The sequence below is a fragment of the Diospyros lotus genome, chromosome 5 (assembly GCF_014633365.1).
Source record: "Diospyros lotus cultivar Yz01 chromosome 5, ASM1463336v1, whole genome shotgun sequence".
NCBI classification, from domain to species: Eukaryota; Viridiplantae; Streptophyta; class Magnoliopsida; order Ericales; family Ebenaceae; genus Diospyros; species Diospyros lotus.
This window is the reverse complement of record NC_068342.1, coordinates 13,458,446-13,480,582: the sequence shown is the minus strand read 5'-3', so window position 1 is coordinate 13,480,582 and position 22,137 is coordinate 13,458,446. Positions and strand designations below refer to the sequence as shown.

General features: G+C 35.2%; 3 protein-coding genes across 3 annotated transcripts in view; all 3 read left to right on the top strand.

Annotated features, from left to right (window-relative positions):
* Positions 1–274: 274 nt before the first annotated feature.
* LOC127802648 (pectinesterase inhibitor 9-like) lies at positions 275–1,184 on the top strand. The gene has a single exon (XM_052338583.1). The coding sequence runs from the start codon at positions 352–354 to the stop codon at positions 976–978; it is 627 nt and encodes a 208-aa protein (XP_052194543.1). The 5' UTR covers positions 275–351; the 3' UTR covers positions 979–1,184.
* Positions 1,185–4,129: 2,945 nt separating this feature from the next.
* Positions 4,130–4,585, top strand: LOC127802108 (pectinesterase inhibitor 9-like). The gene has a single exon (XM_052337798.1). It carries the CDS (start codon positions 4,130–4,132, stop codon positions 4,583–4,585), a length of 456 nt encoding a protein of 151 aa, XP_052193758.1.
* Positions 4,586–8,222: 3,637 nt separating this feature from the next.
* LOC127801674 (tubulin-folding cofactor D) overlaps positions 8,223–22,137 on the top strand; it is a 58,018-nt gene continuing 44,103 nt past the window's right edge. The window contains exons 1-9 of the mRNA XM_052336997.1: positions 8,223–8,547; positions 10,411–10,958; positions 12,206–12,308; positions 13,480–13,656; positions 18,191–18,382; positions 19,264–19,380; positions 19,565–19,669; positions 20,250–20,420; positions 20,554–20,769. Coding sequence (XP_052192957.1) covers positions 8,344–8,547; positions 10,411–10,958; positions 12,206–12,308; positions 13,480–13,656; positions 18,191–18,382; positions 19,264–19,380; positions 19,565–19,669; positions 20,250–20,420; positions 20,554–20,769 — 1,833 coding nt within the window. The 5' untranslated portion in view covers positions 8,223–8,343. The remainder of the gene's footprint in view (positions 8,548–10,410; positions 10,959–12,205; positions 12,309–13,479; positions 13,657–18,190; positions 18,383–19,263; positions 19,381–19,564; positions 19,670–20,249; positions 20,421–20,553; positions 20,770–22,137) is intronic.

Sequence of the window (22,137 nt, the reverse complement as noted above, 5' to 3'; positions counted from 1 at the left end):
TTAAGTGACTTTGAGAAATGGTTGTGGGATTGCGTACATGATTAGCCACTAAAATATTCGAACAACAACTAGTTTAATTGATTTCTTAACCCTAATTTTGAACCAGAACTGGGTTCTTGGAAGCTCATCATAACATGCATTTATATGGTATAATACAATTATTATACAGGGGGATAACTAATATGATTGTTGTAGTATAGGTTAAGCTTTGTGTCAACCTCTCCCTATAAAAGCTAGTACACCTCCATTCTTCATCTCATCAAAAGCTAAAGCTTCTTCTGCATATGCAAAACAAATCATCATCTTTTCTCATCTCTTCATTCTCAGACACATTTTAAGTTTTCCACACAAATGGCCCCCCAACTTAGCTTCCCTTGTTTGCTACTTGCCCTTCTCTTCGCCTCTTGCATTGCCGGCATGGCCAACCCCACCTATACTCACCGTTCTCGCGCCATGGCCTTTGTCGAGGCACAGTGCCGAGCCACGCGTTATCCTCAACTTTGCGTTCAATGTCTTTCAGCAAACACGAACTCCACAACCATACAAAACCCTCAACAGTTGGCACAATTCGCGTTGACAGTGAGCTTAGCTAAGGCCCGGTACACAACGGCATACGTGACTAAGGTGGCTGCGGAGCTGAAGCGAAAGAAGGCCAAGGAGTACCAAGTGGTGAAGGATTGTCTAGATCAAATTAATGATAGCGTAGACCAGCTTAGCCAATCGGTTAAAGAGCTTCAGCTGATCAATGAAGACGGGGAGGCTAATTTCTACTGGCGGATGAGCAATGTTCAGACTTGGGTTAGCACTGCGCTCACCGACGCGGCAAGCTGCATCGAGGGGTTCTCGGGACACGCCATGGGCGGCAAAGTGAAGGCCACGGTCAGAGCCAGGGTCCTGAATGTGGCACAAGTCACTAGCAATGCTCTGGCCTTGTTTAATAGGTTTGCAGCCAGACACAGGGCCACCTCCAAGCCTTGAGCCCATGGTCCTTAATTTGTTCATCTAAGCATTGTTTTTGTGATGAATCACTCTTGCTTTTTTCGTTGTTCTTTATGTTGATCATCTGTTTAGATATATGATCGATGGTTAATTCAATTTGTGAATATGAAGTTTTGTTGTCAAAGTACTGGATTCATAGATGTACTCCATCTCAAACATAATAAAGCTACACTTGACATGATGAATTCGGTATTCTTTTTCTTTTGGACTTCAAAACTTTTACAGTTCCATGATACCTGTAATCAGATTTCTTATGCAGTTGTAGTTAGTCAATGATCCAAGTCTACAAATAAATTTTACAACAAAATTGGGAATCAAAACTTAGCTGGGCAGCGGTTGATAGAGTTTCAATTTTTTTCTTTTCATTCTTATATATTAATTTTATTTAAAAAATGATGTGATATTATCTAAATTATTAAAATACCCCTACACGCTAGCCGTCTTGCTTGCCAAACATAACCAAATCTGAAGTTTCCACTCTCGAGATCCATCCACTAAGATGATGTGTGATGATGGATCTTTGATTATCATTAAAAAATAAAAAAACTAATTATGCTCTTACTTCGGTTTGTCTTCAGTTTTATTATGGATTTTTTTTTATATTTTATGGTTTTCCATTTCCTTCTTGAGCAATAAGAACTAGAGTATGCTGGTTGGCTTACCTAAACGACATTAAAATCTTTGAGTTTTGTGAAAACAGTTGGAAGTGTAAAATTATTTTAAGATGTGTATGATAAAACTTTCTAATGTTAAAGATTACACAAATTTAAAAAGAGATAAACATAGATAATCACGATAAAGAGATTAGGAGAGAAAAGAGAATTAAACAAAATAACTACCGCAAAGAAACAATGTCAATGTGTAATGTGATTGCATGTTTAATCACAGTATTATTTAATTCCATTTAATTGCACGAAACTTAGGGTTTGTTTTGATTGTTCTAGGTAATATTATCTAGAAAACAAAAATCACCCCACCCTTTTGAAAAATGAATTCCATGGAAAGAAGTTTTAAATGCTTATATCATACATATTTTTTTATAAAAAAATTAAGAGTATTTGATTGCTTTTTATAGAAAATGTGTAATAATTATATATTTTTTATAATAAATATGTGCAATCAAACATACTCTTAAAGTAAACAAACAACATATTTTTTTTTATTTTTTAAATAGCTATTATAAATTTTTACGTGGGCAATGCTTGATCTTACCATTTCATTTTAGAAATACATAATTAGGAAAGTGACGTGTTTGATGAATTTTTAAATCAACTTAACAAGTGCTACAATAATGGCCCCAAAATACAATAATCTCATCTCATCACAACTTTTCTTTCGGCTATATTAATGGGATTTTAACTTCTTAATCAACCAAAGAAGGAAATTAATATTCTATTTAATTGCAATTTATCGTCTATCTATCTGATATAGCATAAATTAATAATATATTATCATATATTTAGATTATGATTAGATGATATTTAGTGATTTACGATAGTTTTAAAATTTTAAATAAAAAATATTTTTATTAAACGTCGTGTATTAACCTAATTTATAAGATTATGCTATCTTGAAATGTTGTTTAGATATTCGAGTTTGATATTAATTGTGATATTTTACATTAATATCTTATATTATATGTAATATCAATATAAATGTATAAGATACACAAATATCTTGAGTGTTTAAATAGTATTAATTTAAACTCTAAGGGTGATGAGCGTAATTATTCTTTTTTTTTTTCTAAAGAATCTAAATAAACAAAATCTAGGGATTGACTAACCATCCAAATTCTGACACATGTATTATCATAATTGACTAAGGTTGGATTGCCAATCCAGTTTTTGACATTCAAACATGTATCCTTAGAGTTGAATTATGGTTGGAAGTTGGAACTTGTTGTCGTAGTCAAAAAATGCCATTCCCCACGAAATTTGGATACAAACATGGTTAGAAATTCATTGCCTAGTTTAATTATAGTTGCCCCATTCACATTGGTTCAAATGAAACCTAACAGGGCTTGTTCGGGAGCTAGGAAAATTTTAGCAGACTTTTCCAAGAGGGCTGGCTTAATGCAGCCAAGCTCAAAATGAGGCTCCTTTGCTTTGACATGAGGGTCTTTTGTAAAGTGTTTGTGTTAGTGTTCTGCGCATTCTCAGCCGCAAAGCAAAGTTTTGAAGCCTAGCAAAGCTTGTGGCCTTACACGTAACCTCATATATATTGTACCTAATTAGGGAACAACAGTGGGACATGGCTACTGTTTTCTATTCTAAAACATAAATGGCATCAATAATTAAAACCAGTGAGTGTCCTTTGCGTATCCTGGATTTCTGATTTCTGACTGGCATCTTCAAGGCATTGATTTTTATTTCTTTTCTAGAACATTGACATTGTTTTAATTTCCAAACAAGCCCTCGCTTTATATATATTTTTTTCTAAAAATCATGCAATTCTGGGATCATTTTTTGGTAGTGCCTTATCCAATGGATGGCCTCTTAAGGTTCTCTAGTTCTTTTTATTAAATTCATAATTAATTTTTTTGCATGCAAATCATGCAATTTCAATTTATCTTTAATAAAAAATTTCCCCCCCTAAAATAAGCATTCCAATTTTTTAAATAAAGTCAAAATATCATATCATGTATCATAAATTAAGTGAATGATTTCTCCCATACTCTTCGGTAAATTGTTGGCCATATGAGGTACAATATACATAGTTTAATATAAAGTTTACTTGGCTAACATATTACTCAAACAACACCTAGTTCCATGTGCATTATTTATAGTAATACCCCTACTAGACTACAATTACAAAACTAATTAAGTTTATTGCTTAAGCAAAGGTAGATAGATAGCCATCTTGGACAACCTTTCTCTATATAAACTCTCATGGTCTGTCCTCATCCATTATCAAGTACATTAACTCAAGTCTCAAATTGTCCAAAGCCATGGCCCAACTTACCCCCCTCCTCTTTATTCTCCTTCTCTCCGCATTTTCCGTTGCTAGCACAACCAAACCCATTTACCATCATCGTTCTCAAGCTAAGGCTTTCATTGAGGTGCAGTGTCAAGCCACCATGTATTCCCGACTTTGTGTCCAATGCCTTTCCATGATTGCGAACTCCACAACCATGCCTAGTTCCGAACAATTGGCTCAATTTGCTTTGATGGTAAGCCTAGCCAAGGCCCAACATGCAAAGGCCTACGTAACCAAAGTGGCTGCAGAGACGAAGAGCATGAAATTTAAGGAATACCAAGTTGTGAAAGATTGCTTGGATCAAATCAATGATGGGGTAGACCAACTTAGACAATCGATTAAAGAGATTCAACAGATTAGTAGAGACGGGGAAGAGAACTTCATGTGGCACACGAGCAACGTTCAAACTTGGGTTAGCACTGCACTCACCGACGCAATGACTTGCTTGGATGGGTTCTCCAGCCGTGCCATGGGTGGAAAGGTTAGGCTCGTTAGGGCAACGATCAAAGGCAAACTCTTGAACGTGGTGCAAGTGACCAGCAACGCACTGGCCTTGTTCAATAGGTTTGCTGCAAGACACAAAGCCAGGGGTGCCAAAGTCAAGCCTTGAGTTGAGCAAATGAGACTTAGTTTGTTTGTGGATCTTAGCTTGTATACTTGTCATGAAGCAAACTTGTTTTTTAATGTTCTACTAGTACTAGCATGCGTACATGTTGATGCATACGTAAAATGTAATTTGTGAATATGAAATTTTGTTGTTATAAAGGATGTGTAGTCTTCCTAGAAAGCAATGTAATAACATTTTAACAGTCATATATATCTAAAAGAAGAGAAATTATATACTTGGCATAAGGAGGTTTCATTAAATTGTGGTGTGTATCTTTTACATTATGAAAATTATACTAACTTCTCTAAAACAAACCGATTTTAAAAATTCTATGAAATTTTATAAAAATTTAAGAATATCTTATGTAATATAAATTTAAGTCTAAATTGTCCCAAATCCCCTATGGTTTAAATCATCTGCACAATGATTTCATGTCATTTATTAAAAATGGTTTTAGAAATCATCGTGGTTTAAATTTCTTTCATAGACACCCCTTCATAAAAAACAACATTATTTTAAAATCAATTAAGTTAGACAAAAAATAGTTGAACTTGACCAATAATAAAATTTAAAAAGTAAACAAAAAATAAAAAATAAAAAATAACTTGCTGGCCCTGGAAGGAACCTATCGGCCAATGAATTCCTTTTTAGTGGGCTAGTTCTAGCTACTGGAAAGAACCACCAACCAATGGATTTCACATAAAAACAAATTAAGAGATATAATCACATTGTTGCCAACGGTTGATGGGGATCAATTGACTAGTGACACTTCTAATTATGGCTAAAACCTTCATTGGTTGCCATTTTATTTTTCAGATAGTAGGTTCATTCCTACTACTTGTTTTTTGTTTTTAATTTTCTATTTTCGTTGTTGATTAATTTCAGTTAAAATTTTCTGTTGAATTAATTTAATCTAACTTGGTTAATTTTAAACTAACGTTGTTTGTAATGAAATGGGTGTTCATGCAAAAACTTTAACCTGCAGGGATCTCTTTAACCATTTTTAAACAGTAAAGGATCTAAGTACAATTTATTCTAAATTTAAATTGTAGAGGTGATTTGACGTACCTTTTAAACTAAATGAGTAATCAATATAAATTTAATACAGTTAAGACAAATTAACAATTGAAAAATAAAATTCACGATATAAATATATATAAGAATTTGTATGATTAAACAATTTTAAACATAAAATAAAATTGCTTAGTTGGATGATGATTTGTGAATTATTGTACATATTTAATGAATTTAACTAAAATACAAATAGTTAAAATTTTAAATTATTATAGATAAATCTCGTCAATTTAGGGTTTAAGGGTTAAATTATTATATATATACCAAAAGTGAAAGTTATGGAATTGAAGAATACCTGGTGTTGAAAATTTCAAATATATACATGAGAAGTGACTAAATAAGTTGTGAACTCAAAAACTTAAAAATAGTTTTTCACTAGAAAAATTATAAATATGTCGAGCGTTACGTTTAAAAATTTCTAAAGGCCTAATAAAAAACTTTTAGTTGAAGGCCTAATTTCTAAATACGTGCTGAAGTGTTGAGAGAATTGCTAGTCCCCAATGGACATATAAATGCTAATTTAACTCCTGATTACATGTTATCTATAGCCATGCCCATTGCTTTTTAGATTGAGAATTATTTTGAAACTTGTATTGTTTTTATTTTTTACAAATACTTATTTAAAGTGCTACTCTTGTAAATATTTATTTATTTTTATTTTTCTTCAAATATTCATAACAAATAAACACATAATGAAATATTTACCTTAAAGTACAATACAATAGACCAATCTACAGAGAGATATAGAGCAACCACCACAAACATCCAATCAACTACAAATTGGAAAAAACTAAAACCAATATCATCAACTAAAGGCTGACCAAACCCAACATTGTTCCAACACAACCTCTCAATGAGGCCCATAATGGCCATAATAGCTCCATACACAATAATAAAAAACACGAATATAACAATTAAGATCTTTAATCTTTTTAAAAAAAAAACTTAAATCCTCAAATACCCTAAATTCTAAAAAATTAAAACACAAAACATGTTACAAAAATATGAGAATAATAAAAGCTCAGATAAAAAAATAACTCATAGATTTCTTATAACACAAGCAATAACCTCTGCAACTTCAAACTAAAATAAAAATGAACTATTATTAAATAAAACTTTAGCAATCGACCAACAAAAATATTGTATATTAGTCTTTACAAAGTTAGGAGCTAAAATGTGTTGACGAGACTTAAAAATATACATATTCTAAGTGAAACATTTAGTTATTTTTTGAGATGCTCGGGTTTGTCGCTCGATCCCATGATTTTGATAGGAGAGATAAATCTAAGTTTGATTTATAATGGTTGTGTAGGAAATGGATTTGAACCTGAGAACTCAAAACGTCCACCACTCCCTGCTGATCATTGGGACAACCTATGAGACATATTTAGTTTTTTTTTTGGTATCTTATTAATGCAATTTTTAAAAATTTAACTTATCATAAATCTCAATGAATTAAAATAGGAAAGTAAAAGATGATGGGTCAAGGCGATGAAAGGAAAAAACAAAGGATAGATGACAAGTTAGGAGTCTGAAAAGGTTTATTAATATTTAATCAAAATTTAAGATTGCGTTCTCTTTGTTGTTTTTGAATAATTTTTAGTTTTTAAATTTCTAAAATAATGAAAATGCGCTATCTTTACTATTTTTAAGAATAAAAAAAATTGTAAAAAAAAGTCAAAATAACAAAAAAGTTGTTTTGAATGTTTTCATCCAAAATAAACTCAAAACTCAAAACACATTTATTTATTCATATTTTATTATTATAATAGAAAAAAGTATTACAAAATTCATTAACTTTAAAATGTAGATATTTTTTTAATAATTTATAAACATTAAATATTTTTAATTTACTGAATAATCAAATTTATTGAATAAAATATTATTAATTTTTTTTAAAAATTTTGAAGAGAGTGTATTTTTAATTTTCTAAAAACAGACTATCAAAATATAAAATTAAAAATAAATTTAAAACTCAAAATTAAAAATTAAAAAATAAAGAAAACGTAACTTAATATTTTTAATTAACGAATAATAATAATTACCTAACAAACTCTTAACATTAGAGAAAGAAGCTCTCGATGAAGTGTATTTATTATAAGAAATACTTTTAGAGCGACAATTGGCTAAGAATTTTTTTTTAAGCTAAGAAAATTTCTATAAGTTTCAATTTTGTTAAACCTAATATACAACGTCTAAGATTTTTAAACATATTTGTTTCTTTTAAAACTTCATCCATATCTGTTACACTAAGTAATCTCAAAATTCATGTAACCATATTAAATGTTCAATTTATTTGGGATCATGCTAGATGTACACTCATTTTGTATATTTTAGACTACATAAGGGGATATTATGACCAAAATATTCTGCGCCTTACATGCGCCTCATGAGGGTTTTTTCGTCATAATACCCCTTTATGTAGTTCAAGATGTATAAAATGAGTGTACCAATAATATTTTTTTTTGAAAAATAATAAAAATAGTTTGTTTTTATAATTTCACAGATTCGGTGTTTTGTTGGATTCGAATTATAGTGTCGTCCTTCAAAATTCGGTGATTTTAAATAATTGTGTGCCCTAGGCTAGGCCAGGCCAGGCCAGACGAAGCAGTGACAGGCAATTGAACCATCGAAGGCGGGAAGTAGGAGGTCTCGATCAGTTGAAGAAGGTGGGGAACCTCTCGAAGATGGGGGCTGGGGAAGACGAAAACCTAAACATGGAGCAGTCAACGACGGCAGTGAACGAAGACGACGATGAGCACGATTCCAAGGAGAGGGTTCTACAGAGGTACTTCCTTCAGGAATGGAAGCTGGTTAAATCTCTCCTCGATGAAATCGTTTCCGATGGCTGCGTCTCAGATTTCTCTTCCGTTCACAAGATTCGCTCCATCGTACTCTCTCTCTCTCTCTCTCTCTCTCACACACACACACACACACACACACACACACATCAAAAGGATATGCTTGCAGATTGAACGGTGTCATTTGCCCTACCTCTAGTAGGTGGTTTCCGGATATGCATTGCGTTTACACAGACGTGTATATATTTGTATATCTTTGGATGATAATAACATTTAGTTATTTCCCACTATTTGCCATAAAATGAAAAAACCATCGTGATTCAATTCGTTCCGCCATCATTTGGGCCGCTAATTCTATTCAGTTGGGCATTCACTATTCAATTGCTTAGAAAAGTTGTAGCTGATTCTAAACAGGTTCAAACCATCAAAATTGATAGAACCATTAAACAGTTGGATCACTAGAATAATTTGTGAGAGAAGTTTGGGAACTAAGCTAATAAAAATTTGTAGACAAAATTCTACCCCCCCCGCCCCCCATTTGACAAAGCTCAAGTATCTAATTATTCTCCAAAAATAGATTGGACAATCTTACCTGTATAACTTTTTCTTCCCATTCTATATTAAAAACTTCCATTAATATGTTAAAATTTTCTTCCCTGTCCCAGAACATATGCGCCCTTCCTTAATGTAACAGGAATACTCTTTCCAGTGCAATTATGATTTATTAAACAAAAGACTTGAAATCTAGTATGGATCAAAGTAAGACATCATTGAACTGCTGGTGCATGCTTGTGTTGTGGTGGAATTTGTGCATGATCTAGACCTAAAGATTCCATCACAGGTGTTCCTTTTGCCCAGACCTAAATCCCGCAGTACTTTTTCCCCTATTTTGTTTGAGCTTCTGAAAGAGGCTCATCTTAAAGATTTACTCCTTTCCGATGCATGCTACATTTTCACAATACTTCTTGCATACATCTCTTGTCAAAAAATTCACATTACTTGGGGGGCCCCATTTTTCATATAGCAATCCCATTTGTTTTATCTATAATTTTCAATGTAATGGATCATTTAGTTGCACTATGAACAGTTTAAGGTTACCTAAAGAATGGGGGAAAATGATGAACATTTGAAGCAATATCTAAAAATTCACCTCTTCAAAACTGACTGACCTGCATTGTGTTGTTGAACCAGCAATCCAGCTGATGGAGCCTGATTCTTGCCCTTGTTGGGGTTAAGTGGATGATTTTGGTTTCAATTTCAGATCTCTTATGTTATTTATTGCATAATTGTCCAAGGAGGAATCTTAAAAGGGTTTGGAACATCACTCTTATTTATGTGATGTGGACTATATTGCAAGAAAGAAATAGAAGAGGCTTGATGCCAAAAACCTAATCAATTTCTTAAGGGAACAATCCTTTCCCTCCTGTTGTGTTTAAGAGAAGACTTTCTCATTTTGTCTGTCATCTTTTTGCTGTTAATAGGTGATTTTATTTTAGTAAGTTAATCCTACTGGTTCCTGGCCCCTTTTCCTCCCTTATTGGTGGCTTTCTTCTTATAATACTTGCTTATAGAAAAAAAAAGGACAAAAATTCTTGCCATGTCTGGATTGCTCTGTAGCCAACATGTTTCTTTTCATGGTATTTTGGCATTCTTTGTATGTGACTCCATTATGGGCTAGGAGGTTTAATTTACTTACAGATATCGGTGACTCATAAACATATCTTGTTGACCAGGGATATTAAAACTGCCTAACAGGAAATTGACGAAACCATGATGATGTACTATTAGAAGTAATTATTACTGTCTAGTGAAACAGTAACAGTGGCTTGTAGAACATCTTGAACAGCTTCCCTGCATACTTTTGGTTTGTTTGTGAGGCTGACTGCTTGCTTTAGTTTTGCTATTGTTACTGTTTTCTTCATCGTTTTATGTGTTGTTTTTTGGGTGATGTAGGTGGACAAATATCAGCAACAGGGTCAGCTGTTAGAGCCTTACCTGGAGAGCATAGTTTCTCCTCTGATGTCCATTGTACGCTCTAGAACAATTGAACTTGGAACTGACTCAGATGAGGTTCTAGATGTAATTAAGCCCATATGTATTATAATATATTCTCTGGTCACGGTTTGTGGTCACAAAGCTGTTACGAAGTTCTTCCCACATCAGGTTTCTGATTTAGAACTAGCAGTTGCTCTCTTGGAGAAGTGTCATGTTGCAAATTCTGTTACATCACTGCGGCAAGAAAGTACAGGAGAGATGGAGGCAAAATGTGTCATGCTACTGTGGCTTTCCATTTTGGTGCTGGTTCCTTTTAATATCTCGTCTGTGGATAGTAGTATTGTTCACAGTAATTATATTGGGTCAGATGAGCCACCCCCATTGGTGCTGAAGATATTAGAGTTCTCTAAAGATTATCTTTCAAATGCGGGTCCCATGCGAACCATAGCTGGGTTGCTGCTCTCAAGGCTTCTAACGCGCCCTGATACTTTGAAGGCTTATACCAGGTTTTCCTCGTGAAACTGTGGAGGCATTTGCCCTTGACTGGTTGGAATGTTATGAATTAAGAACAAGTCACAGCTGTCAGTTCAAACTATTTAATGTTGTGATATCTCTGACTATACTGTAGCTTTTTTTTGTGTGTAATTATTAAATAAAAAAATAAAATGTGAACTCTGGATATATATGCCTATTATAAGGTTAGGATGATCATGAAAGAGATTCTGATTAAGTTATTTGTTGTCTGGTATGACCACGGGCTGGCAGGTTTAATGCAAATTTGATATCTGGTTTGGCAGGAGATCAAATTTGGCTAGTTAAAAATGTAGTATTGTCTTCAATATTTTCATCTTTATGCATTGAAAAAATTGATCTTTTGGAAAGATAAATTTAAGCTACATTGTTTTGAACAGAGAAGTAGATTACATCTGTTAGCTAATAGGAATGACCTCTCTGCCTCAGCAAGCCAGGAATTTACCCATCTATCAATTAAATGTCTCTATTCTATCAAAGAGTGTGTACATGTCACCAAGTATGCCATGTTTTGCCCATTGATGCTTTGTACAAATGCAACTACTAAATCTCTGAAGAAAAAGATTTATGGTTTGCCTCTCAGATGATGTTAATCTCTGGATCAGCACAATTGTTTCTGTAACTGCTGATTAAGCAAGCTTAGAAGTACCTGTCTGAGATAGTCGTTTGTTGATTTTTTCCTGTACTGAAGGGCTAGTCAAAGTTCCATTTTTAGCTGGATTATAGTGTCAAGAGATATGGAGGACCTGCTTGCATGCTTGCTTGTTCATGTAAAATGAAGAGCAATTATGGACTTGTGACCTCTTCCTGTTCCGAACCACTCTGTCAGCTTTTCCATGTTGCTTTCTGTGGCTTTATTTCTGGAGGATTTGTTAACATGGACTCTACCAATTCTTGCACGGATAGGTGGAGAAAAAAAAGTCATTATGTGCACAGATTTTTACTTGCCCATCCTTTTTTTGGTTAAGACTTGCCCATATCCCTTTTTAATGGTATTATTCCTGAATTTGCTGAAACATTTGCACTTTTCAGATGGAAATTTAGCCAGGCCTCTTTAGTTTCTCAAATCTCTGTGTGTGTGTGTGTTGGGGGGGGGGGGGGGGGGGGTTGTTCTCATTTCACCACTATTCTTCTGGTTTTGTTTTGGGTTGGGGCTGTTCTGACTATTCTTAAAGTTGTTCTATGGAGAACTAAAGTTTCAAGTTCTTTTTTTTTTTTTCAGCTTCATTGATTGGACACACAAAGTTCTATCTTCTGTCACAGAAGATGTTATGGATCACTTTCGGTTACTTGGTGCAGTAGAAGCGTTGGCTGCCATCTTCAAGGTTTGCTTTTCTTTCTTACCGTGGTTTATTCTTAAAGGATCATGGTAGCATGTATTGTTCTACATAACTCTTTGTCATGGATGATGGGTTGTTCTCATCCACTTAGGTTGTTGGATAACTGTCATGACCTTGCTAAATCATGTACTCTTGTTAACTTTACCTGAGCAGGAGCAAATTGGATGTGTCAGTAGACATTCATCACAGTGTTGGATATAACTTTTGGTCTTCTAACAAAGAGGCTTAGAATATCTTGAGGGACTGGAGATAGTTCTTGTTGATTAGTTCTCTTTTACCTTGTCCTGGTGTGAGTTGGAGAAGGGAAGGATTTAGGAGATCGACAATCTAATTTGGATTGCGAAAGGTTTGATAGGAGCAAGGTTGCTTGAGTGGGATGTAATAGCAGTAGTATCCATTTGCAAATGGATGTGTTTCGCCTTGCATTTTTATATGGACACCAAGGTACATTGCAAGACACTTCTAATGTGGGAAAAGAATATGCCTCTATCTACTCATTGTTATTTTGGAGTTGTAAATTTAACTGTGTCCAGTTTCACTCGACATTGTGCATTTATAGTGTGGAAAGGTAAAACTTGAAACAAATGCATGCATAATATATATATCTTTGTCAGTATATACTTAACACATGTTTGGTTTCTATTTTTCTTTGATAAGTGTATTAAATGGGCACCACTCTGTTGTGTCCTATTTTTGGAAACAAAATGTAACAAAATCCTCCTATACACTTCTATGTAATTAATTGTATCTTCCTCTGTCAGACTGTATTTGCAGCCTTAACATTTTGAAACATTGTCTTCTCTCATTTTCCTTTAGGAGTGCCTGTGCTACTCAAAGAATTGGACATTCTCCATTATTTCACAAGCAAATAACGACCATACTGTTAAAATTAGGAAAATTGTAAACCGTTGGTTTCCGAAGGACTTATAAGGGCCTCAATGTCAGCATCATGAAAGAAACTTGGATCTTCTGGATATGAAAAAGTTATGGACAAGAAATAGCTGGACTGGGTTTTGGTATGTGGCTAAGTTGATAAGTTGAATCATGACGTGAGAATTTAGCCAACCCTAGAGCTTTACTGTTTGTTGGATATATGTGACTGTATTTTATGATTGGTAATTCTTGAATCACATATCTCCTCTTGCATGAAATGCAGGTTGGCAGTCGGAAACTGTTGCTTGATGTGGTTCCTGTTGTTTGGAATGACACATCTGTCTTGATGAAGTCTCAGATAGCAGCTCGAAGTCCTTTGCTTCGCAAGTATCTGGTAAAGTTGAGTCAGCGGATTGGGTTAACTTGCCTCCCTCATCGTTCACCCTCCTGGCGCTATATGGTAAGAAATGCTGAATTTTGAGTACTTTTTGGTCTGATGATCATCTTTCTTTGATTTGTTATATTTATTTGGATAAAGTTTATTTTCTTTTATTTTCTGTTATAGCGCCAAAATGTTGCAGTAAAACTGCAAAGGCTAGTCTATAGAGGGCTCAAGAAAAGAGCAGCGAGATGAAGTCTCAGATATTTTCTATTGGGTATATTTTTTTTTAACCTAAGAGTTGCATGCAGAAATGTTAGGGCCCATTTGGTACTGTTATAAATTGGGAGCACTGGCAGCCTTTAAACACACCTAAGAAACCAATCAAACACCCCTCAACACACTCACAAGTCACCGGCCAACGCACCACAACACAAACATGTAATAAAGAGCAGAATTTAAACAAGAACAGAACAAGAAAGAAACATCAAACCACATGAGATTCAGATTTATCCAGGTTCAAGCCAATTAGATTGGCTCTACATCCAGCAGTCCAACACCCCTAATCGAGCAACCTTTATTCAGTAGAAATTGATTAGTACAAAAACCCAAGCTCTCATACAATCCTATCGCTCAAGTACAATCCCTCATTCACTCCAAGAAAGCTCAAGAACTCATACACAAGCCTCACTTTCTCTAAAACATGTACTCACAATGACAACCAAGCGCTTGAAAGGATGTTAGATCTATCCCGACTGCCGCCTTGCCCTCTTATTTATAGAAGAGGCGGAACCCCCATATAACTAATCAAATATGGGATATTACAGTTAGACCCCTAAAGATAAAACAATTACACTTTGACAAATAAAACTCTTAACTGCCTAAAATAAATCTAGTTGATAAATCTTCAAAGCTTGCACTGATCTTCTGTCACCTATCTCGAGGCAAACACAATAGGTACCCATTAAACGAAACGTACCACAACCATATACCATATCAATTCTCTTTATTGACCACCATCTCATGAAGCTTTTCCATGTGAAGATGGTGTTGGAGCTTTATCTCATTATTCCCTTGCTAGTGGGTTCTATTAGGAAGGGTATCCAGTTTAAAATGTTGCCATGCTATTCTTTGGCAATGATTTGTATTGTCAATGTGACTTTTGGAAGCCAATTGACATTATGAATCTTGTGCCGCTGACCCTAACTTAGTTAGGGTAAGGTGTAGTTAATGATGATGGCTTTGAAAATGAAAATAGAGAATAGCTTTTGATTGTTTGTTTTTGTTTCAAAAATTTTGAAAACTTTTAAAAAGAAAAGAAAAGAAGGTGTTTTCACATTATCCATTTCATTTCATTTTGCTTCGCTCTCTTACCCTCTTGCTGTTGGCAATCTTAGTCACCAGACCCTCAGTGAGTCCTTCGGCCACTCTTGTCACTGGCAGAGGGGAATGTAGAGGAGGGAAAAGAAAAAAAATACAACAAATCAAATTGAAAATAAATCATAGTTATCAAACATGTTTAGTTCTCATTTTTGTTTAAATAAGACCAAAAATTGAACACAAAAAGTAGAACCCAAAATTGAAAACGAAAAATTGAAAGCTATGTCAAATAGCCCCTTAGCTATTAAAAATATATTATAGGAAATGTATGACAAGCTCATCCTTTTTTTGCTGTTTCATTTCTCCTCAGCTACAGAGACCTCTTATCTTTAGCTTAGTTTGTTGGTTCTTTCCCTTCCAGTGATAATTATGTGCCTGAAGAATTCAAATGTATTTATTGGAGATGGAGAGTACTGGTTTTAAGAGATGAATAGAAATTGGACTTATTTCTTGGAATCCACACTTCATTGTCCATATTAATGACTGGCTCAAGGTTAACCTTCCGCACCATCTCTCTTTATATATGTGATGGAGACATTGAGCTGGAAAATCGATAAGCTGTGGAGGGAGTTTTATGTCACACTTTTAAGAGGGTGTTTGGCTACGCTTAAAAGCTGGTCAGCACCAGCTTTAAAGCTGCCGATCAGCTTTTTTGGACGAGTTGTCCTTGTTTGGATGACCCAAATGCTGCCTAGCTTAAAAACTATAGGATCAATGTTTTTGAAAAGCTACAGGGGGCCAACTTTTCATTTTTGAAGCTTAAAGCAACACATAGAAAAGTTGAAGGTGACCAAAAAAAAAGAAAAAAGAAAAATATACCCTCAAACAAACTGAAAAATTCCAACAAATGTCCCTGTTTTCCTCATCATTGTTCTTCGTTGCCGTCACTGGAAGTTGTCCTCATCATCGTTATCGTTGTTGTTGCCATTGCCGCTGTTGTCACCATTGCCGCTGTTGTCACTGCCTGTCACCATTGTTGCTGCTGTCATTGTCGTGCAGAAGCAGAAGCAGCAACAACAGCCTCCGTCATCGCTAGAAGGGAAGAAGCAACAACAGCCGCCACAGCCACCCATCGCCATCACCCTCTCTCTCTCTCTCCTCCTTGGGTTCTGGATCTGGCGATCTGGAACCCATCGCCACTGTGAGGTGTTATGCTTTGGTTGAACCCATCAGCTATGGATTCTGCTGAGTTGTCCACCAGCCATGGGATCGATCCATGGACCTTAGGGTGTTTTTTTTAATTTTTTAGTTATTTATATATGTACACATAGATATTATATATATAATTTCTTTATATAAATACACATATATAGTTTATTTATATAAATATAATAGTTTATGCAAATATATAAATTTAAACTATATAAATATATTGTTTGATATATACAAATTTATTAATTAAAATTATAATATATTTTATACTTTTGTTACCATGTATTATTAATAATGTTTTTTCATTATAATTACTTTTTTAATGAATTTAGCTACACAAATGAAAATGACACGACATGACCTTTGTGGTCTTTTTTATCACTTCTAACAACTTTAAGCTTTTGTTTTACCAAACACATATCTGTATAACTGACAACTTAAAGTACATTTTATCCACACACTTTCATTAGCTTATAGCTTAAAGCACTACATAACTTAAAGCTCTTTCTAACAAACAGGCTCTAAATGGGTTGGTGGGACGGATCCTGTCCTTAACCTTCTCCCCACCCCCCACCCCCCCCAAAAACAAATAAAAAATAAAAAAAAATTGTGGATGATACTGTGAGCTTGTTTGGGGCGCAAAGAGTCTTGTTTCAAGGGGTCTCTAGCCTAGGTTAATCTGGTCAAAGACTCTCCAGGTTGGTTGTTGACCTGACAATTACGGTTTGATAGAGTGGGTTCTATTCCAGTCTCTTGGAACTGTGACTTGGTTTATTGTCAGAGGCTACTTGACAGTGGAATGTTTTGGGAAAAGACTCAGTGTTAACAATGTCTATCTTACTAGTGCTGGTGAACTTTCCTAATTGCAAGGATTGTCTGTAGTTTGCAGGCATGTATCGTTTCCTTTAGTCCTTTTATACTTTCCAGGTTCAGGGGTGAGATGAAATTCCTATGGGGTGGTTCTGTTGATAGATCTGGGTATAAGTTACTGGTGGAATAAGTTTCATTGTGCTTGTTGTGGATGATAGTTTTACTCATGAAATAGAATATTTTGTGCTATTTATCAAGATTATTGGGTAAATAATGGATACTGCGGCTGGTGACTTTGGTGTGACATGTGATTGGTGGGGCTGAACTGTTGAAGGAGATCGGGATGGTCTACTGGGTGGATTTATGTAAGGCTATCGATTTTCCAAGCATATAAAATTTGTAGTGGACAGTCTACTAACTGTTTCTTAACATGAATGTAGAATGTGGCAGTTACTATTTTCTAATGAATTCCCTAGGAGTATGATAAATTTTAGAAGAGAAAAGTGGCATGGGGCCCTAGATCTTTGGGTTATTTCACTTGAGAGCTAGAGTTTGTAATGGTTGCTTAATTATAACTTCAGATAATCGGGTCAGTTAAAGCCAGTGATTCGTACTTGGTGTTGGTACCAGTAAGGAAGAAGAGCAATTGTCACCTCCTGCATTGTGGAGTAGCAGTGGATCTTAGATGTTAGCTTTTTAGTACTGGTTTTCGTGCTTCTTAAGGTTTTGAATTTGGCTGGATCTGGGACGAGTTGATTTAACACAATTATCTAGCCCCTATTTCTTATTCTGAATGTTTGAATGGGGACACTGAGAGAAGTAGGAAGTCTGTCAAGTGGGTGGAGTGGTGGGTTAATATCCTTGAGAAGAAGTCTCCCTGTCATTTCACTATTAGATATCAGGGAAATTTGTTTCTTAGTCTTGCATTCTTCTGTTGATTTCTACTTTTTGTGGAAGATTAGTTTTGTTATATCACCTTCACTTTCCTTAAAGACAGGCTTTTCCCTTAAATCACTTTCTGTAATAAAATGTTATTATAAGAACAGATTGAATGATTTATTCCATAGTGATGATTTTATGTCCACTCTCTCTCTCTCAACATGTATGCATCTTTGTGTGTTTGCAAGGACACCTATCATATTCAGTGTTTTTCTTTTTTAAATTCTCCCTTATGTCAGATGTTCATCTGGAGTTCTTTTAGGTTCAAGCAAGTTTCTAGACTCGCATGCGCATTATTCTGATTATGTTGCTGTATGCTATCATTTCTGTTTAGGGTAGACAAAGCACGCTTGTGGAGAATATTTCACAGGAAGTATCAAGCAGAACTGATGATCAATGCAATCATGTTACCAATTTGGACACCAGTCTAGAATCAAATGCAGGCTGCCCAGAAGAGGAGGATATTGATGTTCCAGAAATTGTTGAGGAGATAATTGAATTGTTGCTGTCAGGATTGAGAGATACGGTATGTTTATGGGTTGAGATTCTATAATTACTAATTAGTTGACTATAACTTTGTGAATATCAAAGTGTTTTGTCCAAAGAAGGTTTTCAGTTGATGTTGGGGTTATCTCCAGCCCCCTGTTCTTTGGAACTCAAAATAGATGATTAAGAAATTTTCCTTCTCACTTGTGGTCCAACATACAACTGCCAACACAATTTGCTTAGATCTATGTGTCTTTTGCATTGGACTACATTGATCTAGTGTTATATAATGAGATGGTGCAGAAACTTTTGATAGAGGCTTATGACTTCCAAACTAGGGAGGCTGCATATGAGCAGTAATAAAAATTTAATTACTTGAAAGATTCAGCGTACAACTGAATATAATCATTATGTGCACTAGCCAAGTTAATCTAGGTTCTGAGTATGGCTTTGTATCTATGCCTCATCTTTGTGGCTTTCATTTCCATATGAAATAATTCAATTATTTTTTGTGTATCATGCCATAATTTGCTGAAGCTAGATTTTGAGAAGTAGTAGTTTCTTGGAAGTGGTGCAAATATCATGGTGCTATTTTCTCTGGATCCTATAAAACCTGGTGGCATATATGGAAATATGGACCCAAAAGATTCTTGAATTAGATACTTCTCAAATGGGGACCGCATAGGGCATTGACTTCCTTTTCCTGGTCTTGGTTCACTTCAATGCCATGGAGGCAATCTAGTAATCCATGGAGATACAGTTCATACTTTTTAATCCATTTAAATGTTCAACAATGCATCACCTAAATTGCTATCTAAAAAGAGGGAAATGACACCTGAATCATGCTTATCATAGACCAAACTCATTATTTGCTAATTTAAACTACTGTGATTTGATGTAATAAAAGTATGGTAAATTCAGGACACAATTGTGCGTTGGTCAGCTGCAAAAGGTATTGGCCGGGTAACTTCACGCCTAACATATAACCTCTCAGATGAAGTCCTGTCATCTGTGTTGGAGCTGTTTTCACCTGGTGAGGTATGCTAGTGCAGTTTGTTGCATATTATTTTACCATTTCATTATTATTTTAGCCTTTCCAGGATCTTAGAATTATTACATGTCACACTGCAATCAAAGTGATGCAGGCTTTTCTTCAAGTTCTTCATTTTTCTTTTATCAATTTCATTGATTCAAGTTATGCTGATTTGTTCTAACTTGACAGGGAGATGGTTCGTGGCATGGAGGCTGCATGGCCTTGGCTGAGCTAGCTCGGAGAGGATTGCTCTTACCTATCAGTTTTTCCAAAGTTGTACCGGTTGTTGTCAAGGTCCTGCATTGCGGATTGTGCTTACTGTTTGATGAATAAATAATGAATATTTATTTTTTTTCCAGTTGTGGTTTTGCACATGTGATCCCTTTTCTTTTCTCTATAACAGTTTGATATTTTGCTTGTTTTATGTGTTTTTGAACTTTAGGACCCTTCTCCCTCACCTATGGGCCATCCTTCTCTGTTGCCTGTGGCCGAGTTCTTCTCTGCTCATGACACTGCTTTTGGTTTGACTTGAAAATAGTCCATACCTTTTTTGTACCTCAAGCTATGCTTACTTCATTTTAAGTTTTGCTTGTTTATGTTAACATTTTGCTTTTGCCTTTTGGTACCATGTTGACTTTTTTTGACGTTTGTTAAGAGTTTTTTAACTCTTTAACAGATGTTTTACTAGTTTCTTATGTTCTACTGTTTATATATTATGTCAGACATCCCTGTAATGTTCCTTTCGGTTGGGTATTCTGTTTTCAGCTCATGAATATTGAACAATTTCTTCTGTTGATTGACTTGTTCTGTACCTTGGCTAATTTATCTGTAACATTGATTGTGATGGGTGCTGATTGGCAGATCTTCTGAACAGGCACTGCATTATGATGTGCGAAGAGGTCCACACAGTGTTGGATCACATGTCCGTGATGCTGCCGCTTATGTTTGTTGGGCATTTGGCCGTGCTTATTACCACACAGATATGGAACCTGTACTGGCATTGCTTGCTCCACACCTTTTAACTGTGGCCTGCTATGACCGTGAGGTGCTTGCTGACATGCCTCTACTGAGTTTTTCTTCTGTATTTTCACATCTGTCAAGTGTACTCCTCATAATGTTATTGTTATGAATATTATTATTGCTACTGTTATGACACCATCTGATTGTGCATTTCTTAGGTAAATTGTAGAAGAGCTGCTGCAGCTGCTTTTCAGGAGAATGTTGGGAGACAAGGGAATTACCCTCATGGCATTGACATAGTGAATACAGCTGATTATTTTGCACTATCCTCACGTGTAAACTCTTATCATCATGTTGCTGTCCACATTGCTCAGTATGATGGTTACCTTTGTCCTTTCATAGATGAATTGCTAAATAACAAGATTTGTCACTGGGTATGTTCTAAGCACAATCAATTCTCCTTATCTTCAATGTCTGTGGAATTTAATGTTGTCCAAATGAATATACAAGTACTCCTCTTTTATGTGGAATCTAATGTTGTCCAAATGACTATACAAATACTCATCTTTTTCTGTGGAATTTAATGTTGTCCAAATGAATGTACAAGTACTCGTCTTCTCTGGGAGGAATTTATTGTAGGTTACTGTCACAACTATGGCTACTTTTACATTTAATTTCAATCTTATTTCTGTTTGTTTAAATATGTACTGCTGTATTTTTCTTATTGCATTTATATTCTAGCTAACAGTTATATTCTAGCTAACATATTTTGTTAGCTATAGGAGGCCACGTGTAAAGGCCTTAGGAAAAGACAAAACATTTTGTTGTAACCGCGGAGGGAAGGATGCGCTGCATCCACTCCCACTCCGTGCGCCTATATGTACTACTCTCGTGGATATATGTACTACTCCCATTCCACGGGAGGAGGGTATGAAAAGATTAAATACAAAATCATTCTGTTTCTCTCTATCTCTCTCTCTCGCATCCCTCAATTCTCTCTAACCCTCTGTTCTTTCTACCTTCTTACTCGACTCTCTATTGTCATTTTCCTTCTAAACCACCGAGCCCAGGGTAGCTCATTGTCACCGTTGCCTAGGACCGTGACAGTTACATGTTACTTTCTTCTGATGGCTATGGTCAGGTTGATTTCTTCAATTTGTGCACTTTGAGTCTTAAGATTAAGCCAGCTTGTTCTCAATATCATTTGATGTCTGGTTGATTGTGTTATTGGAGAAGATCTATTCAAAATAATATTGAGATGTGCATCAATCAAATAAGTTTTGCATTTAGAATCAGGATAAACAAATCTCAGGAATGATCACATGGAGCCAGTTGAATTGATCTAGCTGTGATCCATCATAGGTTGTTTTAGGATCAAACCTCAGGTGGTGTTAAACCTTTATTGATTGATGCCAAAATTCATGGAAGTTAGCATAATAAGACAAGAAGAAGGGGAAGAGTTTAGATAGAGAGTTGAAACCCCATGTACTTCTTGCAAACTAACTTGTATTGGGAAACTGGCCACTACGAGTGCCCACAATATAGTATTTCTTTGTTTTTTTGATAGACATACTGTCACTGCTATGCTGTGACAATAGCAACTCTTCTAATTCAGTGTGAATTAGAAGGGTGTGCTGGAGAGCAGTGAAGAAGAACGGAGGGAGAATGAAGAAGGGAGAAAGAGAGAAATATTGAAGAGAGAAAACTAGAGAAAAGTTTGAGAGGAGAAGAGATTAGATTTCTTGATTGATTCTCCATGGTCTCTTACAATAGGATTCAAGAGCATATATAGTTTGTTCCAC

Bases quoted from the DNA above. Each gene is read 5' to 3' on its own strand.
- LOC127802108 (XM_052337798.1), top strand. From the start codon at position 4,130: ATGCCTAGTTCCGAACAATTGGCTCAATTTGCTTTGATGGTAAGCCTA.
- LOC127802648 (XM_052338583.1), top strand. From the start codon at position 352: ATGGCCCCCCAACTTAGCTTCCCTTGTTTGCTACTTGCCCTTCTCTTC.